Below are 24,822 nucleotides of genomic sequence, written 5' to 3'. Positions count from 1 at the left end.
ACAGCATCCAGAGTATCAAAGTCCTCCTTTCTCCATCTTCATCCTTAGACATAAATGAATCTGCTTTCACATGCAAGAAAACTTCAGTCAAAAAATACAGTTGGTCTTCAGTCCTTCTGTTCTTCTCCATATGATCTTGGCCCAGCTCAGTAAACATTTGTCGAGCGCCTATTCTCGACCAGGCTTTGTGTACACTAAGGGTTCAAAAATGCAAAGGATGGTTCTCTGTCCCTGAGAAACTCAAAGTCTCATTTCCTCCAAGTCTTGCTAATACCCACGTAGTAACTGGGACTGGCTCCTGCATGGAGAAAGCACTGGGTGATGGCTGAGCAGCTGCTTGACACTGGATTCTCACTGCCACTGACCCTAGTTTCTTTCATTTTCTATATACAGACACTTAAAACTAAATTACTATTGAAAGTCATTAGAAATTAGCTCGGATGCCAATGTATGACCACGTCTGTAAAAGTAAAATATCACTATTTCTGCTTAAAGAAAAACAAACAAAAAAAACCCCCACAGCACTTCTGTAATTGGTGCACCAACTGTGCATGAAGTTCTCAAGTCAGGTCAACTGATGGGGGCTCCTGTGGTGACTAGTTTGTAGTAGGCTCCTTTCTGGGCCATCAGTTCTTCATGGGTCCCCTTTTCAATTACTATCCCCTGTGACATGACAGCAATGATATCCGAGTTCCGGATGGTGGACAAACGATGGGCAATGACAATGCAGGTCCGACCTTCTCTGGCTTTGTCCAAGGCGACCTGCACCGTCTGCAAAGGGAAGATGGAAAGTTGATGCAAAGACGCATGCTTGTTCCCTGGCCCACCATCACGAGAGTTCTGTTTCATACCACCTGATTAACATCTCTATATTCAGGGGTTAAACCCAAAGGCTTGACAGGAGAGAGAGGATTAAATAAATATTTGCTGAATGCAATGCATCAGTGACTTAAATTGCAGTCTACAAGCTGAAAAATTTCAGTGAAGCCAGAATGAACCAAACTACAAGATCACAAAGTAATTTTACAATACTTGAGGGTCTAGTTTGCTAAAATGAAACCAAGGAAACAATGTAAGGTAACAGTTAAATGGTCACTCCTGGGCTTCCCTGGTGGCGCAGTGGTTGAGAGTCCGCCTGCCGATGCAGGGGACACGGGTTCGTGCCCCGGTCCGGGAAGATCCCACATGCCGCGGAGCGGCTAGGCCCGTGAGCCATGGCCGCTGAGCCTGCGCGTCTGGAGCCTGTGCTCCGCAACGGAAGAGGCCACAGCAGTGAGAGGCCCATGTACCGCAGGGAAAAAAAAAAAAGGTCACTCCTGATACTGTTCCTCATTGAGGACATTTTAGCTCTCTCCAAAACAGAATCCTGACTTTTAAGGAGTTAATTCTAAATGGTAAATTTCATAATTGTGTTTCGCCCAATTACATTTCCTTTCATGCAAACTGCACATCCGATACCGCCTCTAACTTTGTGTTGTATGCTTCCCACCTGCTCTGCCATGGAACTTTAGAACTATAAAATATGAAATACCTATCAGATGGCCTGGATTATTTTATTTTATTTAAGAAAGCTCATTATTTACCCATGAAAAAAGTGTCACCTAGCCTAAACAATCTTAAAAACAATTCTTATTTTAAAGTGAAAAAAATTTTTTTATTTGAAGCAATCCTATTTTAAATCACTTTCTCTAGACTATTGTCTTTGGGCGCTACAAAGGAGTGGCAATTTCTACTATTAATGAATCAGAAAATTAACATACTGCCATTTTATAAGGACAAATATTACAGCAAAAAACTCATTTATAATGATCTAAGACTTCAGAAAGTCAGTACCTACCTTTTCACTTTCTGTGTCCAAGGCAGAAGTAGCTTCATCTAGTAGCAAGATTTTAGGATCTCGTATGATGGCCCGAGCAATAGCAATGCGTTGTTTCTCCCCTCGAGAGAGTTGAGACCCCTGGGACCCAACATTAGTTTCATATTTCTGGAAAAAATATGGTAAGTTTGAGAACCAGAAACAGCCATTGTTCCTGTGCTGTAGGGAGCCCACATCAATGACCCCTCTGAGGATTTAAACAATTTGTTTTTTTGAAATTGGGAATAATTTGTATAAAGGATGTCAAATCCATTTAGGCATATTAAAAAAATATGGCGTTTTATGACCTTTCATGTTGGGAAACACGGGGACTTTGTATCCCTTTCTCTGCATTTCTTTTATTTGTATTTTTGATCTCTTTCTCCTTGAGTATGAGATCCTCCCTGATTTAAGATTCCCTGATTTCCCAACTCCTGTCTGGAAGATCTTTCCAAGACAGAATGATCCTAGGCATACAAGGGCCTTCAAGAGATCTCCTGGTCCATTCCCTTGTTGAGGTAGCCTCATTCTGGAACACAAGCCTAACTTTCAATCTTCACTCTTGCTGCATACCAGCTCTGTGATCATGAACAAATTATTTAAATTTCTGTGAGCTTCATAACTAGTTAACATATTTGTTGTTTTAGATGAAATTATGAAGGAAAATCCCTACCTGACGCCTACGTAAAAAACAGTTACATTCACAGAGTATTTACTATGCATCAGGTACTGTACTAACTATTCTAGCCAGCTTATCATTTAATGTTTACAGAAATCATTTTCTCCCGATTACTATTTTTCAGTTTCCATGTCTTAATTTTCTTAGTGATCAACCACCAAGAAAGACCCTTGGTGGATGGAAAAAAGCAGAGTCAATATCACACTACATTCAAACTTGGCTCTGGGAAAGTGAGGAACTCCAAGGCAAATGCAACTTACCCACCACGCACAGGAGTTGCTGCCAAGTAATGACATGATCATGATCATAATAGTAACAGCAGCAGCTTTCTTTCTGAGGCTATTATGTGTGCTCTCTCATTCTGTTATTTTTTGCATTTTGTAGACGACTGAGTCTCAGAAAAGTAATTGTTACAGAAGTAACTTTACACTAGAAAGTGGCCAAGCTTGGATTCAAATCAATGTCTGTTCCAAATCTCAGGACGTTTTTCCGTTATGCTAAGCTGATGCTCAATGTGGTACTGCTTCACTTACAACAAGGAATAGAGCATCCTTTGCGTTGGATAACATACTACTTTCCAAAACTAAAGATTATGTTGATGAAGGACGTTCATTTTGCGTAAAAGACTGAGACGATCTCAGGGCACTGGGAAATAAGTTGTGTTGCCTTTGACCTTCTCCGTGAGCCACAGTCATAATACTTTTTAGTCATTCTACCTCTCTTCCTCCCTGTCTGCCATAGAGAATGACTCTGACTTGGTACCCACCTCTGGAAGGGACATGACAAAGTCATGCAGCTGAGCCTGCTTTGCGGCTTCTATGACTTTTTCTGTGGGGATTTCTTTGGTGTTGTCTCCATACTTGATATTGTCCACTATGCTACAGGCAAACAACACTGGTTCCTGGGAAACGATTCCAATCTTTGAGCGGAGAAACTGGACGTTTACATTTTTGCTGTCATGCCCATCTATCATCTGCCAAACAGAGGTGACAACCAGGGCACTGAGTTGTAGAATTCCAGCAGTGAGGAAAGTTTGTATCCTAGAGTTAGTGTTATGCAAGATATTTGCTTTGCTTAACAGACAACAATCTAAGGATTCTTGGAAATAAATTATGTTGCCTTTGACCTCTGGAGGTGGTGTCTGCCAGAAGTGGTGTCAAAGTTGTGATCAGACATGGTTGTTTGTTTCCCAAATTCTAGTTCTACGGGTAGTATTATACAAACAGGAAAGGCAGTCCAGACAGTATCTAGTTAAAAAAAAAAAAACAACTTCCCCTTATCCTTTGGTGCAGCACATCCTCTCCAAGTACACAGAATTGCTCAATTTTGAGACTCCATGGGTTATGAAATGGGGTTTCCTATGTAAAGCTGTTGGACAATGTAAGAATCAAACCTGTTTCCTTGATTTCACTGATACTAACCTCTGAATAATTGAGACAACAGACCCCAGTAAGAAAGGAGTACATTTATTCACTTAGTCAACCAACAAACATATATTGAATTACCTGCCACAAAGGCACCATGCTAGACAGTCTTTTGTATGCTATATAAAGAAAAAATAATTTGTAGTGAGGTGGATGGACCTAGAGTCTGTCATACAGAGTGAAGTAAGCCAGAAAGAGAAAAACTAATACCGTATGCTAACACATATATATGGAATCTTAAAAAAAAAAAAAAAAAGTGGTTCTGAAGAACCTAGGGGCAGGACAGGAATAAAGACGCAGATGTAGAGAATGGACTTGAGGACACGGGGAGTGGGAAGGGTAAGCTGGGATGAAGTGAGAGAGTGGCATGAACTTATATACACTACGAAATGTGAAATAGATAGCTAGTGGGAAGCAGCCACATAGCACAGGGAGATCAGCTCAGTGCTTTGTGACCACCTAGAGGGGTGGGATAGGGAGGGTGGGAGGGAGATGCAAGAGGGAGGAGATATGGGGATATACATATACATATAGCTGATTCACTTTGTTATGAAGCAGAAACTAACACAACATTGTAAAGCAATTATACTCCAATAAAAATGTTAAAACAATAATAAAGAAAGAAAGAAAAAAATCTCTGTTTTTTAGGAAATCATGATCTATCTAGGCAGTTAATTACAGGAACTCGTATGTCTACCATTTGAGCTCTTTCACTTAAAAGGCTTAGAATAGTAAAGGTACAGTTTGTCTCACATACTGTAATACTGTAAAGTATTTGGCCCCATGATTTCAGAAAAAGATTATATTAAATGGTGTAAATATATGATGCTTTAGATAATTTTTTCACAGTGTAAAAAACAAACACTACTAGAAAAAATATAAGGCATTCTTCAACAATTAGCCCTCGCTCATCTTCCTCTATGCGTTTTCCATAGTACTTATAGACTGCAAAGCACGATTTAACAATTAAATACTGGAGCTGCTTGCTAATTGTTGTCTATATGCTAGCATTGTAAGCTCCTAGAAGACATAAGACATGCTTCATGCTCCTTAGAATTTCTCACAGGGCCTAATGCAGTGCTGGGCACATCACAGGTACCCAATTAAATGTTGAAAACGTTGAATGTTTGCGTTTGTTAGTTTCCTCAAAAGCAAAGAGGATTTTTCAAAATTGCATTAACGGTGGTATTTTTCCTACTGAAAAATGTTTGTAGAAACATTTTACGATGATATAACAAAATATACTGTGTCTATGAAATGCAAGGAATCATACTGATTTCTTCATGGGCATTGCTTTCTACCTGTGACCAGAACATTCACTGAGTACATTCAGAGAAATATACTTAATATACATGTTAATGTTGAAGAAGTCAAACATGAAGGATTCAGGTCCCTGCATGTCATGTAGTTCACAATCTACCTGGGTGATAGATATGAAAGATCTGACATTTGGGGAAACTAGATCCTCTCCTTTGTAGAGATCAGACTCCCAGTGCAACATACTTTCTAGATTCATCAATCACCAAATACTTTCAAACAAATTAAAATCTCTTTACCTAAAATTAATAAAAGTGATTATAAACTACAGATAATCAACTCTTACTCCTTATTTTCATAACTTCCTGGATTTTACCACTATCTGTTTGCTTGCTTTCTTGTTTTGCTTTATGCAAGGGAAACTTTAGTTGCCTCCTTCAAGTTTCTTTCAGCATTTCTCATCATGTTATCTATCCTCATTGCAATGAAGATTATACTATTCAGGGATATCAGAAAGTCCTTTTTCAAAAAAGAAGGATTAAATAATCAATCAGACCCACACCTCTGCATCATTTCTTAGAAAACTACTTGCAGATGCACTCCAACAAAATGAGACAGAAAACCGAAGAAAGAGGAAGATATGGGAACTAGGAAATAATGGATCTAATGCAAAAGATACTGCAGGAAACTCATAGGCTGACAGTTGTTCAGCAGGTGTAGGATGTATTTAGTCCAGGCAGTGGCAGAAATAAGGGAAAGAAGCAGGTTCCTCTGAATAGGTATCAGGAGAGAGACATTGGAAGAAACTAAAGATTTTATAAAGGCAGAGAATGCAAGAAAAAAGAAAGTCTTTCAGAAAAACAATCAAGAAAGAAAAATGTAATGCTAATGTACCTCACTACTTAACTATGAGATGAACAATATTTACTTAGCCATAATAAAACTTGTTAATAGATTTTCAACTTTTAGAATCAACCTAGAGTAAAAGCGTGAAAGATAATAAATGTTATAAACAAAAGGTAAGCATTTTATATATATATTTTAAATGTGGTACATATATACAATGGAATATTACTCAGCCATAAGAAGGAATGAAACTGGGTCATTTGTAGAGATGTGGATGGACCTAGAGTCTGTCATACAGAGTAAAGTAAGGCAGAAAGAGAGAAACAAATATCGTATATCAACGCATATATGTAGAATCTAGAAAAATAGTGAACGTATTTGTAGGGCAGGAATAGAGACATAGATGTAGAGAACAGACACATGTGGACATAGTGGGGGAAGGGGAGGGTGGGACAAATTGGGAGATTAGGTTTGACATAAATACACTACCATGTGTAAAACGGATAGCTAGTGGGAACCTGCAGTATAGCACAGGGAGCCCAGCTTGGTGCTCTGTGACGACCCAGATGGGGGGTTGGGGTGGGGGAGGGGGAGGGAGGGAGGTCCGAGAGGGAGGGGATATATGTATACATACAGCTGATTCACTTCACTGTACAGCAGAAACTAACACAACATTGTAAAGCAATTACACTCCAATTAAAGAAAAAAAAGATAATATAAAAGTATAGTTATTAGGACTTGAGAGGAAAAAAAAGAGGAGGAAGAGGTGAAAATAGAGGTAGAATTGCTAATATTCTCATCTTAGAAAATGAGAATTCAAGAGATGTTATCTATAGGTGATGGAAAAGAAACAGAATTGTATTGATTAAATTTACAAATAAAAGAACTTTTAAAAGTAATGTAACCATATTGGGAGGAGGTAGGTAAAGGGAGGGGGAGAAGTGAGGGTAAGCTAAATTTCCATCTCTTGAGAATAAATCAACAGAGGGTCTAAATTCGTTAAATCGTGAAACAGCAGCATAAGCATATTATTTAGGGACTCTGAGGTAATCATTGGGAGATCTAAAAACATAAAGTGGTTAAAGATAGTTGCCTTTGAGCAGGAAAATGGAGAATGGGGGGTGGAAAAGGTGGAATAAGGGGTTGGTTTTGTTTTGGTTTTTTTAACAAATCTTCCTTATTCTACTTTGTGCTCCTTTGCATGTATTATTTGGAAAAAAATAGAAAGGAAAAAGAAAAGAAGAGAAAAGAGGAAGAAATTCTGTAGAAAATAAGCAACAAAGCAAACCACCAATTTTTCAAACATCCTAACCAAAGATTTATGGCATATGACTACCAATGTGAGGTCCTTATATTATTTAGACTTTAGCTTCTTGAACCAGGATTGTCTCGGATTTTTCATACTAAATTCCCTTTGTTACTCATTTATCATTGTGTTTCTTATCACCCCCACTTTTTCCATTCCCAGTCATTAGTTTCCTGATTAGTCTGCACTTTCTGCCCCATTTACAGGTAAGTGAATGCTTCTGTTAAGTACACTCATCTCCAGCTTTGCAGTTTTCTTTGCCTAACTGGGCAGCAGACCATCTGGAACTGGGAAGACTATAATGTTAGAAATTGTGAGGTAGAATCAGGTCAACCAGCAAATGACTGGAACTGGAAAATACTGTCCAAGGCAAGCGCTTTGGAATGAGTCTGGCAAGACACAACCTTGAAGATGACTTTTAGGGGTTGGAGATACTCTGCAGAAAGCCAAATTCTCAAATGCATTGAGAATTTTGCATTGCTTACCACCTTCCCTTGGTCAGGATCATAGAAACGTTCCAACAGCTGAATACTGGTGCTTTTACCACATCCACTGCTTCCAACAAATGCCAGGGTTTGCCCTGGACCAACAGACACTGAGAGACCATTCAGAACTTGTATATCAGGTCGGGAAGGATATGTAAATTTACAGTCAACAAAGTCAATCTGCCCCTGGAAGTTGTCCTGTGGACGGGAAGATTAGAATTATATATGCTCTACTAGAATCTAGACTATTGAAAATGCACATAAGCCTGAGTTTTAAATCCTTGCTTAAGATACCTTCAACACCAAGCTGCTGAAGTGCAAAGTACAAAGACAGCAACTTAATGAAATGGCATTCTAGTCCCTATTCCAGCAGATGTAGAATAAAAGGAGGCTTGAGCACTGAATTTAAAGATATTTGATCTCTTATTCCCATTCTAACCTAAGGGGATTTCCTTGTCACCCATTCTTTGACATTCTGCATGGAAGAAAATAGAGGATACGATTACATCACAGAAGCCAGTAACTGTGCAAATTCCTACAGCTCTGTTCCCCCAGAGATTTAAAATAATAGCATTACACTTGAAATGACTTACACAGAAAGTTACTTGAGCCCTGAATTGCAAAGGTGAAATACCTTGAGTTGTACTCTCTGACGTGTAAACTCTAGAAATGGATAGACATTTAATAAACCACACAGAGACTTACCTTTTATTGAGCTGAAGGAGAAATAGGGCATTTGACCAATTTTAAAAGATTTCTGAATTTAGTTGACTTTACTGGGGTTTAGGGGTTTTTGGCTCTCTTGCACATACTGGGATATTAAAAATTAGGCAGGGAAGATTGAAAAACACCTGTAGGGACTATCAATTAGAAAAAGTGATATTTCATTGAGATCAAAATAATTTTCTGGGAGTCCACATGAACTCATGTGGAGCACAGATAAACATGAATTAAATCAGTATTATCGGACAGGAGAAACTGGTTTTTCTACATTCCGTACCAGGATATCAGTAGAAATCCTGGTGGTTGGGTAGGTCTCAAAAGACACATAGCTTCATTCATTCTGGAACTGTGTTTTATAGTACCTGTGTACTATAAAACAAGTATTCACTGGATATCATTGCCTTATTCAAGTTCCAGCTTTATGAAGAACTTTTAATGCTAAGGTACTTCATTCCTTTACGTTTGTAAATCTACTGTCTGTCCATTCCGAGGGCATATGAGTTCACCCATACACTGCAGAATTCAGAAGATCAGTGGTCTTGAATAACCAGCCCCAATGGCTGCTCTGCACACACACAGAAGCACAAGCCTCCCCCACTACCCTCTTACCCCCTATACTTACCCATCTTTCACCCGCACTACTATACACCTTGATTGTGGGTTGTCGGTCCAGCAGTTGGAAAAAGCGTGCGGCTGAGATTTTAGCTTTGGCATAACTTGGGGTATAAGAGAAGGCTCTCCCAAGAGCTGTCGCACTCAGTACAACTGAAGAGATCACCCTGTAGTTGGACAGACACCCAGGTAGAAAGGGCGCGGTGTGGTTGGTGTCACGGCCTAAGAGGCAGGAGTTTGGGGGTCTAGCCCTGGAAAGGACCGAGCAGCCTTGAGCAGGTCTCTTTAGACTTGTCTGGGAATGGGAGATTGGAGAGATTAGCCTTTTTCAAATTGTGTTCTAAGAAGAAAGGGTGAGGGGAGGATTGAACAAAGGGGGCTCAGATCTCCAAACCCTGCTTCAACTACAACAGCATTTTTAAAAAAATTTGTTTGAGGAAAAAAGACTTCTTAGAAAAAAAAAAAGAGGGAGGTTGAAAGATCACTGGATTGGGTTGCATTTTTACAATGTTAACATTCTATGAATCTATGATTAATGTGTAAAAGACAATTATTGGCGATATAAGCACCAATTCTGTACCAAGCAAGCATGTAATTCATGCTTCAGACAACATGATGCAATTGCCTGTATCCTTCTACTTGTCCCAGCCTCAATGTGTGCATAATTAACGAGCAAATAAGTGAATAAATAAATGAATGATAAACGTGATAAGAGATAGCCCTTTTGCTCTATAGACCATGCTGCGAGGGGCGCCCCCCGAAGTTGTCCACCTGCACTGCAATGCACCATGGGGCCTGCCTCAGTGTGGGTGGGGTGGTGTGGGGTGTCTCTGTGTGTTTTACTGCTCAGTTCATAAGCAGAAATTGTTTTAGGCCAGACTGGCAAAGCCAGACATCTCTAGGAGCCCAGTCCAAAACTTAAAGCTATGACAAGCACCCGGAATAAAATAGGAAATGATGGAAGGTCATCTTTCATTTTTTAAAGAGAAGCCAGAAATTGGGAGCTTTCTGCAGTGTCCCAATTTTTACACGTTGGCAAATAATTCTTCAAAAGTCTTACATAAACTAAACAAGTCAAGAGTTTGTGATTTCTGATTTGGGGTTAGTAGCTCTACATATGCAAAAATTTAGAAAGGAGACTTTCCTGGTTGAGGTGGGCATAGTGGGGCAGGAGAAAAAAATTTCTTCTATATTTCTAGAAGAAGATAGAGGGCGAGCAGACAGAACTCGTGGCTGGAGAAGAGATTTCTTTTAGGGCTGATTTTCCTAATGCCCTCCAAGGCTTTCTCAGACCGTCTCCCCCGCATTTTTCAAGGTCCCCTGCCCCATCATGCCACACCCATATGCATGTGCACCCAGTCCCTTGGTACCCTGACACACTTAGGTGTCTGGAAATGTGAGAAACTGGACTCAAAGCTAAACTTATTAGAAGAGCAGACTCCAGCTATAAACAAAAGAACAAAATCCCCCTGACTAGTCTTTGCTGTCTCTACCTAGGAAGAGTCAGCTAGACATGTGCCTTCTTTACAAGAAGTAGAGCTCAAATAAGGTAGTTCTAGGAACCATCTTATTCAAGCACTTTAGATTTTCTCAGCATTAACCAGTATGGTAGATTCTGAAAATGCTTAATTTGTCCTATTACTCTGTACACACCCTTTTGCAATATGATTTTTTTATTCCTCTGTGATATTGTGACTTATGATAAGAAAACTATATTGGTCTTTTGTCAGTTCCTGGCACAGACTCCTAAACCCTTGGAATTTCCCAAGTTTTGAGAGGTGTCTTTTGTTAATGAAGTGACTTTGGTAAAAACTCTAGATAACCTAAGGATGGGGCCTGGTTGCCTGGAGAGCCAACCATGCGATTAGAGGGGTGGAACTTCAGTCCCTTCCCCAACCTCAGGGGAGGGGAGAGGCTGGAGATTGAGTTCAATCGACAATGGTCAATGATTTAAGTAGTCAGGTCTACGTGATGGAGTCTCCATAAAAACCCAAAAGACAGGGTGCAAAGAGCTTCTGGGCTGGTGAGCACGTGGAGATTTGAGGAGAGTGGCATTCCTGGGGAGGGTATGAAAACTCCAAGCCCTTCCCACATACCACACTCTATGCATCTCTTCCATCTGGCTGTTCCTGAGTTGTATCCTTTTGTAATAAACTGGTAATCTAGTAAGTACATGTTCCTCTGAGTTCTGTGAGCCGCTCTAGCATATTAATCAAAGCTGAGGATGAGGTCATGGGAACCTTGGGTCTACAGCTTGTTGGTCAGAAGCACAGGTGATGACCTGGACTTGCTTTGGTGTGGAGGGTTGGGGGAGGGGCAGTCTTGTAGGACTGAGCCCTTAACCTGTGGGAGGACCCAACACTATCTCCAGGTAAATAGTGTCAAGATAAACTGAACTGTAGGACAGCCATCAGGTGTCAGTGCCATGTGATAGCCATGTGAGAGAGTAAAGGAGAAACACTTATCGGATCCTCTCATCAAAAGATGGGGTCCGTTCCTCTTTTCTCTGAATCTGGACTTGGTCGTATGACTTTCTTTGGCCAAAGAAGATATCAGAAAAAGTGATGCATGCAGAGTTGGCAAGTGCTTGCATGTTGGGTCTTGCAATCTTCTGCTGCACTTGGAACTCCGAGAGCACAATGTGAAGAAAACAAGCTCAGCTGCTAAGAGGCCATGTGGAGAAAGAAGGGCACTCAGAAGCCTGACTGAGTCAGCCCAGTCCAGAAGAACCACCCTGACAGCACACAGAATCTTTAAGAAATATTAATCTGAGCTGTTTAAGACACCATGTTTGGGATGGTTTAAGCAGCAGAAGCTAATGGATAGAACCAGACCATTCCTCCCTGGAGTGCTGATCTTTTATGACTCTGGCCAGGTAGTCCTCACCTGAACACATAGCTGAAATGGAGCCCCTCATTGGGAATTAAGTAACCTCCATATCTGTAGGAAGCAGAATTAGCAACAAACACAATGCACTGGGAAAAACCAAAGCAGAATCCGTAAACATTTGCTTTTCGGATGGCTGTCTTGTATGGCTTCTCCAGTTCAGTCTCAAACACTTCTATAAACTGCCTCTCCTTTCCAATCCCAGCCACAGTGCGAATATTACTGAGGGCTTCGTTTGTAATCTGAAGAATGAAAAAGAGTTTTAGAAATAAAAGAGCAGAGATAACTGCTTTCATGACATTTTCAACCGTTACATGGATTAGATCTGGTGCAAATGACAGAAGGCAGTATACAGCACAGATGGGGGCATCATCTGGGAACATAGAGAAGTTGCTGGAGATCAATTTGACTGGACCCTGAGACATTCTATCAGTTCAACACAAGTTCTACTTGATCCTAACATGGCTTTGTTGCCTCTACTTGTTGAGGAAGAGAGAAGAGGGGGAAAAACGGCACACAAGGCTATCTTTGTGAATTCATTTGAAATGTTCAAAATGGTATCTTTAAATGTGTCTGAGAGAAAAAGATTGTTTAATAATAGAAACCTAAAATATTAGATTCTATTTCTTAAAAAATTATGACCAAATACTATATAAGATAGATTAAAACTGAGTATGAAGTTTATCTTTTAGTCTATACTACAAATTTGTATTTGTTTCAATCCCTACTCTAAGGTAAATAACCACTGTTTCTGAATTACGGTCCTATCCTAAAAAAGGTACAAAAGTGGGCTACTTCCTATTATCGGCATACGAAATTCTTTTGGCTTCTGCCTACTTGGGTGATGTTCACATTCCCTCTTTAAAGAGAAAAAACCTAGTTTAGAGTAAATTTGTTAAAAGGTGAGGGTGTGTATATGTGTGTGTGCATGATTCTTTATCCCTGATATCTGTCCATGCCACCATATCTTCATTTACCTCTGATAACCAGATTTAATTAGAACATACTATTAAAAGTGCATAGCTGGGCTTCCCTGGCGGCGCAGTGGTTGAGAGTCCCTCTGCCGATGCAGGGGACGCGGGTTCGTGCCCCGGTCCGGGAAGATCCCACATGCTGCGGAGCGGCTGGGCCCGTGAGCCATGGCCGCTGAGCCTGCGTGTCCAGAGCCTGTGCTCCGCAACGGGAGAGGCCACAGCAGTGAGAGGCCCGCGTACCGCAAAAAAAAAAAAAAAAAAAAAGTGCATAGCTAAAGCCTAAGTGTATTCGAGACCTAAACTGTGTATATCTCATGGTTCTCTTTGGGAAAGACATTTGCCACAAGTCAGGCAGACACTGAAGTGTGAAAGTTAAAAGCATGTGCCATTAAAAAGATAGTAACTCCTCTCTGTGTGGTTGGCATGACCTGGAGAAACCATTAAGCTGAAAAGACCAAATAAAGAGGAAAGTGAACTATCCTCCCTTGCAAAGGAGAATACTACACCTAACTGGGACGTATAAAAAATAACTGTTTGACAGGAAACTGAACATGTAACCCTCTGTGTTTTCCCCACTATTTCTCCACACCTGCTCAATCTCATATCATCAGAAGCATATATGAAAAAGGCTAATGGGAAGTTTCTAACCATGAATGTTTGTAGGCTGACAGTTTCCTTAAGTCTGTTTGCACCCCTCATTCTTAGCAGTCTGACAGCCACTCAGCCATAAGCAGTCTGAAAAGTGGGTCTGGGAGATTACCTGTCCTGTGACCTCCAGAGCCTGCTTGTCATGAGTGGCAAATCCCATCAACATTTTGGTCTGTATGGCTCCCGATAAAGCCAGGAAGGGGAAGAAGCACACTATGACCAGGCTTAGCTTCCAGCTAAAGAAGAAGGCGATGATCATGGCCACGGTGATGTTAGTGAAGGAATTGACCATCATCCCAATCTGAGAGCCGGCAGCCTGCAAACCAAACGTGATCAACCAATTTCAGACACACAGTCTCTAACTAAATATCATGAAAAAGCTATTTTGTAGCAAACAGATAGGTTTTAAAAAATTATTTTGATGAAATAGACATAACAATGTTTACCATTTTAGCCATTCCTAAATGTACAAGACAGTGGCATCAAATACCTTCAAAATTGGAACTATCACATTTATTCCCAAAACTTTTTCATCATTCCTAACAAAAACTACACCCATTCAATTTAACATCCCTTCCTCCCTCTCCCCAGCCAGCGCCTGTTAACCTCTATTCTATTTTCTATCTCTACGACTTTGCCGATTCTAGGTACCACATATAAGTGGAATCTTACAATATTTATCCCTCTGTGTCTAGCTTATTTTATCAAGCATAATATTTTCAAGATCCATCCACGTTACCGCAGGTATCAGGATTTCATGTATTTTAAAGCCGAATAACATTCCACTGTGTGTATATACCATATTTTGTTTATCCATTGATCTGTTGATGACAACTTGGGTTGTTTTCACCTTTTGGCCATAATGAATAATGGTGCTATGAATATGGGTATATAAGTATCTGTTTGGTCACTGCTTTCAACTCTTTTGGATATGTACCTAGGAGTGGAATTACTGATCATATGGTAGTTCTATGCTTTAAAAAGGGAGGGTCTTTTAATTAAAGAGCCCCCCCACAATGGACTTGAAGGCTGGATTAATAAAAGTACATCTTATTCACACCTTCTTGGGAGCTCATGTATTGACTAATCTCATTTCATGGGTATCAGAGCTAGACCAGTCAGCGTGAGATTAATTCTAGTGATAATGAATAACCTATAAAAGCTCCTTGCAGATTGAAGATTACAAAAATAGAAGAGATGAGATTATGGCTTATTTATTTAATCTAAGGTCAAGAATAAGGTGAACTAGACATTAGAATACTCAAATGTTGAGAGTAAAATTAGTAAAAACTTTAAGCAGTAAGACAATGTATATTAAAACCTTTCAAAATGATTATACATTTTGATCCAGTGATTATATTTTGAGAACTAAAAATATAATCAAGGGTATGCCACAAGCTTGATGCACAATGATATAAATTGCTTATGTGGGGAGGGAGGACCTAAACGGGGAATTCTTTAAGAAATGATGATATATTAAAATGATGAATTAAGCATTCATTAAAAATTCATTGTAGAAGGATATATAAGGACCAAAATATGCTCACATCACATTGTTTCAGGAGAAAAAAGAAAGATTACAAAATAATATGTACGGTGTGACCCAATGACTGTGGGAAACACATTTTCTATTTATACAATAGAAAAAGCGTAGAATGATCAAAATGAAAAATTTACAGGGATTTTTCCTCTAAAGAGGATTCCACGTTCCTTTGAAATTCTCCATATCATGGTTCATACTGTTGGTTGAACTGGTAGAAGTCGAGATATACAGTACAGCACTACCAATCCAGTGAGTTTTTTCTTCCAAGAGCCTCACAGGCAAACCATGACTTTTCTTTTTCTGATTTTCATGGCAAGTGAGCAGTGGTGTTGAGAGGCAAACTGCACTCTCATCCCTTTAACCCAAATGCCTGGTTTTATGAAGGTGTTGCCTCATCTTGTTCACATGTTTAAATCTCCTGAACAAGGCTACAGGTTCTGGGGTTTAGAAACCACAGCTTAGTCTCCCTGAGTCAGAAAAGACAGCCCTTGGAATGTGTCAGGATTCTAGATAGCAATCATCTCCCGTCTTTGCCTCAGGTTCCCGGCTGGGCTGCTTAGAACAGCTTCTTTTCCTAAGACTAACTTACAAGCCGGGCCCCTGTGGAAGGAGGCTTTTTTCCACACACACACCCTCTGGGGGTGCCATTAAGTCTTGTGGAATCTGAGCCTCTGGGCCTAAAAAAAAAAACCGATCTGAGAAAGGAGGGAAAGTTCTTCTCAATTGCTAGACTCAGGAAATGCAAAACTCTGACAGATTTTGATTCATGCCATAACACTGATTCTGGGCATTACCTAGGAGACAGTATGCTTTAGCTGCTGTTTGTCAACTTTGGAAATGGGCAAAAGTGTAGCTCTGGGGTATCCTCCCTCGAGTTCCTGTTTTATAGGAAATACGTACGTGGTTATTGGAATTACGTGATTATTGGAATAAAGGAAAGAAAGTCTACTCCGGTTACTGCGTGCCTGGTTTCCACCACGGCTTACCCCTTGAACTTGAGAAGCATCTGTAGCAAGCCTTGTTGTCAGTGCTCCAGGGCTATTTCTGAGGTCATCAAACCAGCCAATGTCTTGCCCTAACATTGCTCTGAAACCCAATTTACGTAGCCTTTTTGTGAGGAGTTCCCCGGATTTAGCAAAAGCATATCCCTGAAACATAAAGGAGTCTTTAGTGATATTTTAACAGGAAAAGGGGGAAAATAACTAAATCGCTTACTGAAAAATAAAATTCCTTACCTGCAGAAATTGAGTGCAAAAAGATACACAGCCTATTGCTACAAAAAACAGGCACACACCATGGATCTGTGACCTTTGTTCTTCTTTATCAGGAATTGAAAAAATCTTTGCAAGACAGTAAGCAAGGAAGTAACTTTAGTATTAACAAACAATAGCAAAAGAAATCAATTCAAATATGTTTAAGAGAAATTTCTCTTAGGCTTTGGGTTAAAAACCAGTTCACTTTAAACATACTAGTGTTAAACCAAAGTTAACTATGAACATGTGCACTTAATTCTCTGTGGGGAAGGAAGGCTGGTGAACGAAACCCAGTGGTTATGACTGACAGAATTTTTGTCTCGTTTCTTTGCCTGATGTAGGCAATTTTATTGGCTTTTCTTTGATACAGATGAAAAATATGATGAAATGCCTCAAATTCTTTACATAATAAGGCAAGGAAAAAAGAAAGGAAGGAAGAAAAGAAGAAGGAAAGGAGGAAGGAAAGAAGTGGGGAAGTTACTTGAGAATCTGAGAATATTATTCTGGGACAAAACTCAAAGTAATATGACCTATGTCTTTCCCCAATAATAAAGATGGCTTTCATACTCAGGTACCTCGCCTATTATTAGTTTTATAGATTACTTATATATATATACAAATAATAGCATCATTATAAAAGCAGCTGGCACACACACACAAAAGCAACTAGCTATCAAGGCATTGACTGGAATTGTCTTAGGACAGAAAAGCTTCCATCCATCAGAGGCTGAAATTGTTGCTTCTAAATCACCAGAAGCTGAAAACATTCCCCTCAAAAAACTATGGAAATTATGAGTGGGGTTTTTTTTCAGTCTATAATAAGTGGTAAACTATACTCATAAGTATATTCTGAACTTACAGGCACATGCTCAAGTAACTGACTGGGACCCACGCTGTTGCAATAAGAAAATGGAAAGAATAGCTGCATATTCTAATGACATCGCCCCCTACAGTGAAATAGATTTTAGGTGCATCAAAACCCTCCTAATTCAGACTAAGTGAGGTAACTGTGAGAGTTCAGAAAAGCTATTTATTAGAGAGCTGCACAATAAATCCTTACTTATTGCTCTGCATTAATTTGAGTAACTAGAACAATGCCAGAAAGCAGCTGCTCAAAGGAAACCATTTATTCAACAAATATTTACCGAATGCCTGCTATATGCCAAATAAATCTCCTGCAAACAATGCAAACTACTCCATTAACAAATCCTTTTTTGTAAAGCAGAAGTAACCCGTTGAAATGATCACAAATTCCAAAGTAGGGGTGGGGTTCTAAGTTAATGAGATGTACTCTTTCTAGGACAGAGCTTTTGGGCCCGTTATGGTTCTTAGCAATAAAGAATACATTCATTCTTAATGAATGAAGTGGGTTCAAAAGATGCCACAGTCATTCACCCCACCATGGAATAACTCATGTAAGTTTACTTTACAGTTTACAAACACAAGGACTTAAAGATATATTTCAGTTTGGTTTTAAAAATCACTATACAAATCCCCATAAACCCCACACGGTGATGCCACAATTCTCATTCCTCTCTAAGGTCACCTATTATAATCATGGACTATCGTACTGCATGTTAGCCAGTTTAACTCTTATTTTATAGATGGGAAACTAAAGCCCACAAGACCGAGTCCTTTGTCCAAGTTCATTTAGCTGGTGGTTATTATTAGATAAGGAAATGCCTAGTTTCCAGATTCCAGTGCAGTGGTTTTCTTCTGGGCACGCTCTCTTGGCTCTTGATATTACCCGTCTTCTCAGGGTTAAAAAAGAATGTTTGGCTAATATTAAATTCAAGATTGGGCATCAGCTGTCTGTAACCTCCCCCCCCACCCCCACCCCCACCCCCACTGACAAATTCTACTGCATGAGTTCTTTGTACATTCTTACTGAAATGCAACCCAAAGGGCTGCCCATCCCCCGGTTCTTCTGTTTTTAGACTAGCTGTAGTTCAAGCACACATCTACATCATTTTGTAAAGGTAAGTTTGTTTAAGGAGAAAATGAACATTCTCTAGACTCTTGCTATTTACCAGATGCAAATGTGTTACTTAACCTACTTTAACTTAAATGAGGATTTCCTTAAATTAGGATTCTTAAAACAACCCAGTGAGGTAGATTTTCTCGCCCTATATTATAGATAAGGAAGCTAAGACTCATCAAGGGGAAACCACTTGCCCAGATGCATGCAGACAGCACAGAGCAGAGACCTGCGGCAAGCCCAGGGCTGGCTGACTCCAGCGTTCATGCTTTTCCCCAGCACGCTATGTCCAAACTGCAGTGCTTGGAACACTTGGCACCTTTTCCAAGTCAAATAAACCCAGGGAAAGTGCACCAGAGAAATTATGCTTTACGTGTACATTGAGGCTTCGCTAGATTAGCAACCAGGCCCCTAACGCCCAATCATTTGCTGGGTCCTCGTTCCAAACTGTGGTCTCAGTACCAACTGTGAATATTGTGCCCTTTAGATATGTCAGAATGAAAACAGTGCAATTAAAACCAGACTATTATCTGACTCATGATTATACCCTACGAGATGAAAGAAAGCATCATGAACCCACTGATGAATATGTGATAATTATGCTAAGAGGCACACAAAAACAACCTTCTTTATCAAAGAAGAAAAATAGTAAAGCTTTATCCTCTTAGCAAATATAACCCTGTGAGAGCCTTAACGATGAGCAGATTTTGGATTTCACCAACTAGATCCTGCTACTCTGATCCTTCGGTCCTTAAGTGAAAAGCTGAATTGCTCAGGCTAGGATTTCCTGGTTGTGACCAGAAGAATCACAGAGAATATTCTCACCACCAATAACCAAGGGCAGGGGTTATAACTGGATCATCAAATTTTTTTTGACTTGGCCATTTCATAGACCACTAGAGCTGGAAGTTATCTTACAGATCATCTTTGCCAATCCTTCCTTTTATAGTTAAGGAAACTGAGACCCAGAGAAGTGGCATGATGTGACCCCAGGGCAGAAAAAAAGTCTCCTGGCAGGGAACCCAGGACTCTTCCCAAAGCAGTTCATACACAGGGTTTGGGTGAAGTTGAGTGAATGCATTCCATACTTTGCATTTATAAGAGAGAAAGAGATGATCAGCAAAGAAGTTGGCATCCAGGAATTATTTTAAAAGTGAACATCTAGGGCATAGTCTTGGGTCTTAACAGATTCAGTGCCACCCCCTACACGCTCTACATCTGCATCACTGCTCAGTGGAATGCATTTCCAGAGCCTGTCCCTGGTAGAATGTCAGCTTTATGAGAGCAGGAGGGCTCTGGTTTTCTTGCTCCTCCTAATACCAGCAACAGTGTCTGGAAAACAGTAAGTGATGCGTAAATATTTGATGAATGATGAGTGGATTTTTTTTTTTTTTTTTTTTTTTTTTTGCGGTATGCGGGCCTCTCACTGTTGTGGCCTCGCCCGTTGCAGAGCACAGGCTCCGGACACGCAGGCTCAGCGGCCACGGCTTACGGGCCCAGCCGCTCCGCGACATGTGGGATCTTCTCGGACCGGGGCACGAACCCGTATCCCCGCATTGGCAGGCGGACTCTCAACCACTGCGCCACCAGGGAAGCCCTGATGAGTGGATTTTTTGGTTTAATGTCTGTCTTCCTCATAGACTGGAAACTGCATTAGGGAAGGCACCCTGACTGACACTGTGTTCCCAAGTCCCTAATCTAGGGGAGATAACCAACAAATACCTATTGAGTGAATAAAAGAACATTTCTATTATGTTTAGGGTATGGCATTTACTAGATATTAATGAATATAAATTAATTATTAAAATATTTTCAGCATAACCAGAAATTCAGTTCACCAGAGTTGGCCCCTGTGTTTCCAATTTCCTACCTTTCTGATGATTTCCTCACTTAACACAAGGGGGCAGTGTGAACATTGAAGCGGTGGCTGAGGCTATCCCTATAGGATTGATTTTTTTTTTTTTTGCGGTATGCGGGCCTCTCACTGTTGTGGCCTCTCCCGTTACAGAGCACAGGCTCTGGACACGCAGGCTCAGAGGCCATTGCTCACGGGCCCAGCCACTCCGCGGCATGTGGGATCTTCCCGGACTGGGGCACGAACCCACGTCCCCCGCATCGGCAGGTGGACTCTCAACCACTGTGCCACCAGGGAATCCCTATAGGATTGATTTGATCTTGCTTGTGGACTATACAAGTCTTTCAATACACCTCATGCCTGAGGGGACTTAACTTCTGGTCAGGAACTCTGCCAGAGAGACCGCAAGAGAGAAAGAACAGCAGAGGAGGAAACTAAAACTTAGGACTCTCACAAATCCTTCAAAAAAGCTGGTGCTAGTCCTGGTCCCATCGCCCAATGTGACCCTGTGTCACCTTGAACAAGTTGTTACAGTTGTCTAGATTCTAGGTTTGCCGCCTTGTTGATCTGACAGGATTTGTGTGTGTGTAAATTTCAACTAAGAAGATGTGATAGCATTATTGAGAACTAATTTTGCAATGATAAGGTTTTATTGGAACTTGGCTCTGCAGTCACACTGCCTGGATTTAAATCCCAGATCCACCACTCACTCCCCTAAGTTCTTTACGCCTTGGTTTGCTCCTTTGTCAAATGGGAACAATAAGGATACCTACCACAGGTGGTTATTAGAAAAGTTTAGTGAACTATCGTATACCAAGTTCTTAGATAGCGCCTAATTATTGTTTGTAGTCATTATTATTATTGTATTATAACAATGAAGTCAGATAGAGAATATCAAAACTCCTAGGAGGTGAGAAACTGAAATAAGCTTATCCTTTATCCATGCCTTATTTTACTTCTCTCTTCCTTTTCCTGTTTTCTCCCCACCTCCCCATTTCAATGGTGCAACCAGCGGAAGAGAAGAGCATAATACAACATGCATGAACACCTGCCATTACAAGTCAAACTTTGTACCTCAGCTGTTCAGCAAGATCAAAATGGCCCCCCAATCTTTTTGTATTATTCAACCAACCTGCTTTGCATTCTGATTTGGTTTGCATATAGGTAAACTGCCCTCTTTTGACACTAAATTTGCAGCCATAGTGCTGTTGTTTTTACAGACACGATGCCTGTTGGAGGGTGCTGCCAGCCCAAATGAAATGCCGCTTCACCTTCTTGCCTCCTGTGTGATGGAGACTCGAGACATTTTTAATCCTTTAGAGATGAGAAAAAAGAGCTAAAAAAAAGCTTAAAAATAAAAAAGAGCTAAGTCCATTACAACAAAGAGCCAACCTATCAAAAACGACAATATCCACTGATAGACAAACCAAAGGCAGGAGGAGAATAAAGCTGGTCCAGCTGTTTGCTTACCCCAAGAATCTGGCTGAAGAAGAAGGCATAGAAGGGTGTGACTGTCCCATTGACAGCTGCGCCCACAGCGCCTACCAGCATGTAGGGCCATTCTGGAGCATTAACTTTCAGAATCCTCCTAACTGGGGCAGGTTCAATTTCTTCTTCCACAGGAATGTTCTTGTCCTTGAGGGAAGAGGGAGTTACATTAATCATCTAAATTTCTGCATATCCTCTTTTGTTATACAGCAGACCCTTTGGCATTCACAGATTTGAGTCATGGTTTGATTGGTTATGAGTGGTGTTAAAGATCTATGAGACGAAGTGATTCGTTATTTTGTGAAAAATCTTTCTGAATTGCTTGCCACCATGCTGTGACTTGGATGGGATAGATCTTAGAGTGTCTGCTCATCTGAAGGTGAGCTCATAGTTCTCATTTCACAATTGCATAGGTATTAACTCTTGGGGAGTAATAAATATGTTGGATCTGTAAGAAAAATAACCCCCCAATTTTAAAAAGTTTTTGTGCTATAGTGGTATTTACATATTTGAGGACTTGTGAAATTTTCAAGATATGTCCTTCATAAATGTCAAAGCTCTAAAATCTTGTAACTGGCTAAAGCTCTAAGGCAGGACAGTGTATCTAAACAAGGCAAAATAATTTTTAAAATGTATTAAGTGGTGTCGACGGTTATCAATTGCATGTTTTCTCTAAGGTTTTCCTTAATTAATGCCCAGAAGTAAATGGTAATCAATTTGGATTTCTAAATTCTGTGTTTTCTTCACAAGGAGTAAAAACTATTTCAAAATTTCCCTATTCCAATTTCTTTTTTTTTTTTTTTTCGGTACGCGGGCCTCTCACTGTTGTGGCCTCTCCCGTTGTGGAGCACAGGCTCCGGACGCGCAGGCTCAGCGGCCATGGCTCATGGGCCCAGCCGCTCCGCGGCATGTGGGATCTTCCCGGACCAGGACACGAACCCGTGTCTCCTGCATCGGCAGGCGGACTCTCAACCACTGCACCACCAGGGAAGCCCCTCCAATTTCTTTAGTTGCCATTAAAGTGTCAGAGCTAGCAAATTTTTATCCTCTTAAAGGCAAATATATTCAGAACATCATCGTTTTTACCATCATTTTTCCTTGTTATAGATATTGTTCAGTGCTTGGTCTTTAGGCCCATTATTCAATAATCTGTTAAATTTATTGCCCACTTTGTTTGAGAAAGGCTTTTAGGTGACGTATATAGATCTGTATTGGTTTATTTTTTTACTTTTTCTATTAAAATATACTAAAAATCTCTACAGCAAATTGACTACAAAACTATTAGTGCTCTCTTTCATTAATACGCATTTACCCCTTAGGGAGCTGAATGCCAGGAACAGAAGACAGCAAGGAACTTCAAATACTATCCTTTTGCTTCCAAAGTCAAAGTCTACATTACCAAGTCAATTGAAATAAAAGGCTGGTGTCCCTCTCATTCTAGTTGCAAGCCAAATAGGATGGACGAAGGCAGCTCAGCTGGTGATAGATTTGTCAATGCCTCCGTCTCAAGTTCTCTCTTGGCCTGCCCTCAACAGTTGCACTTGTCATTACTACTCACTCATGCAGCAAATCCTTCAATGATTTCAGCTCTGACGTCTTACTAAACTCTAGGAAATCAATGCAGAGAGGAAGACAGGTGGCTGGGAAAGCATGAGGGAAACAGGTGTAGAAAGAATGGGGTTCTTGGATGAGCCTCATATGGCCACTCATGGAATATATCACTGAGTTCTTTAACTCTCTGAGGCTCAGTTACCTCCTCCTCGAAAGGAAAGTTGCATGGGGAAGACACTTCTCTATGGGTCTCTCATGATTCTGCACATCTTGTGAAAAGAGGCATTGACTTCCTTTGTTCAGGCTATCTCTTCAAGGAAATTTGTACAGCAAATAGCCTTGGAGGACAGAGGTAGTGTCTCCATCCCAAGAAAAGGACAGATGTGCTTATTGCCCATTATAAAAACATCAGGTTCCTCAAGCCCAGGATTCCTCTCCCCGTTCATTTGCTGGTATCATCTGGCTCTCTTTGCATCAACTTAACGGGAAGTGGGGTTGGGCTGGGGAACTAGTGCAAATGCTCTACTCTGGCTCCTGCTTGTGCTCTGAGTAAAAGGTCGTTTGTCTCCGACGCAGAGCTCTTGTGTATTCTGCCAGCATCCATGAAATTGGGTCAGGCTATAGCTTGCAATAGAGCAAAATATCAGACCCTTTACAGTTCTAAACAGTGGTTGGTGTCCAGTTCTGGATGCTTACCAGACTCATGTGGGTCGAAGATTAAAATTACAGACACCTGGGTCCCATCAACAGAAATTCTATTTTAGGAAGCCTAAGTGTGAATTTGTGTTTTAAAAAATACTCCTCAGGTAATTCTGATGACAAAGCCCATTTTTTGAGGTCCTCAGCAGTACACAATCTCCAAAACTCCTTCCAGAACTAAATGTTTGGGGTGCCATGTTTGAACGTTTTGAAAGTGTCAGCTGTGCTATACCATCTAGGGGCATTAAACTCCAATATTTCCTGGAACCACTGTCCCACAGGGTGGTCCACCCACAGTCTGACATGATACAAATCTCCCTGTTCTTCTGATATCTGAAGGTATCCCTAAACCTTAACAACAAAACCAAAGACATCTAAAAGCAGTATGAAGTACCTTTTGTCCAGTAGTTAACATTCCAAGATAGGCTAACAGGAAGCAAAATTTAATTAATTTGAATAATTTTCTTTTTTCCCCTTTCATTAAAAATTTGACTTTAAAGGAAACTATGCCCCAACTCCCAAAAAGATGAGGCTATTAAGACTGAATGATGCAAAAATAGGAAATCTGTCCCTGAGTAATTGACTTTTGATTGACTTTTATTTAATATTGCTAAAAGACAGTAGAAGAATAAAAGAAAATTAAAGTCACTATGTACAGAAGGGTTTTTACCTCTGGGATTTTGCAAAGCTAAAGATGAATTTACTCATCTAAAAAAAGCTAAAAAGCTAAAGATTTTATATATATATATATATATATATA

At 40.3% G+C, this 24,822-nt stretch overlaps 1 protein-coding gene across 3 annotated transcripts in view; it reads right to left on the bottom strand.

Moving 5' to 3' along the window:
* Nucleotides 1-570: 570 nt before the first annotated feature.
* The window catches only part of ABCB11 (ATP binding cassette subfamily B member 11), an 83,846-nt gene continuing 59,594 nt past the window's right edge, over nucleotides 571-24,822 (bottom strand). For 2 of the 3 annotated variants that reach the window (XM_030852482.2, XM_030852479.2), the window contains exons 18-27: nucleotides 21,795-21,959; nucleotides 16,474-16,578; nucleotides 16,225-16,386; nucleotides 13,808-14,011; nucleotides 12,074-12,315; nucleotides 9,198-9,354; nucleotides 7,853-8,050; nucleotides 3,301-3,507; nucleotides 1,838-1,984; nucleotides 571-771 (exon numbers count right to left, since the gene is read on the bottom strand). In XM_030852482.2, the coding sequence (XP_030708342.1) occupies nucleotides 571-771; nucleotides 1,838-1,984; nucleotides 3,301-3,507; nucleotides 7,853-8,050; nucleotides 9,198-9,354; nucleotides 12,074-12,315; nucleotides 13,808-14,011; nucleotides 16,225-16,386; nucleotides 16,474-16,578; nucleotides 21,795-21,959 (1,788 nt within the window). Of the gene's footprint in view, nucleotides 772-1,837; nucleotides 1,985-3,296; nucleotides 3,508-7,852; nucleotides 8,051-9,197; nucleotides 9,355-12,073; nucleotides 12,316-13,807; nucleotides 14,012-16,224; nucleotides 16,387-16,473; nucleotides 16,579-21,794; nucleotides 21,960-24,822 lie in introns of all 3 variants that reach the window. The other variant, XM_030852486.2, reaches the window with a different exon arrangement.

The sequence above is a fragment of the Globicephala melas genome, chromosome 7, assembly GCF_963455315.2.
Source record: "Globicephala melas chromosome 7, mGloMel1.2, whole genome shotgun sequence".
NCBI lineage: Eukaryota > Metazoa > Chordata > Mammalia > Artiodactyla > Delphinidae > Globicephala > Globicephala melas.
This window is presented reverse-complemented; position numbering and strand designations above follow the sequence as displayed.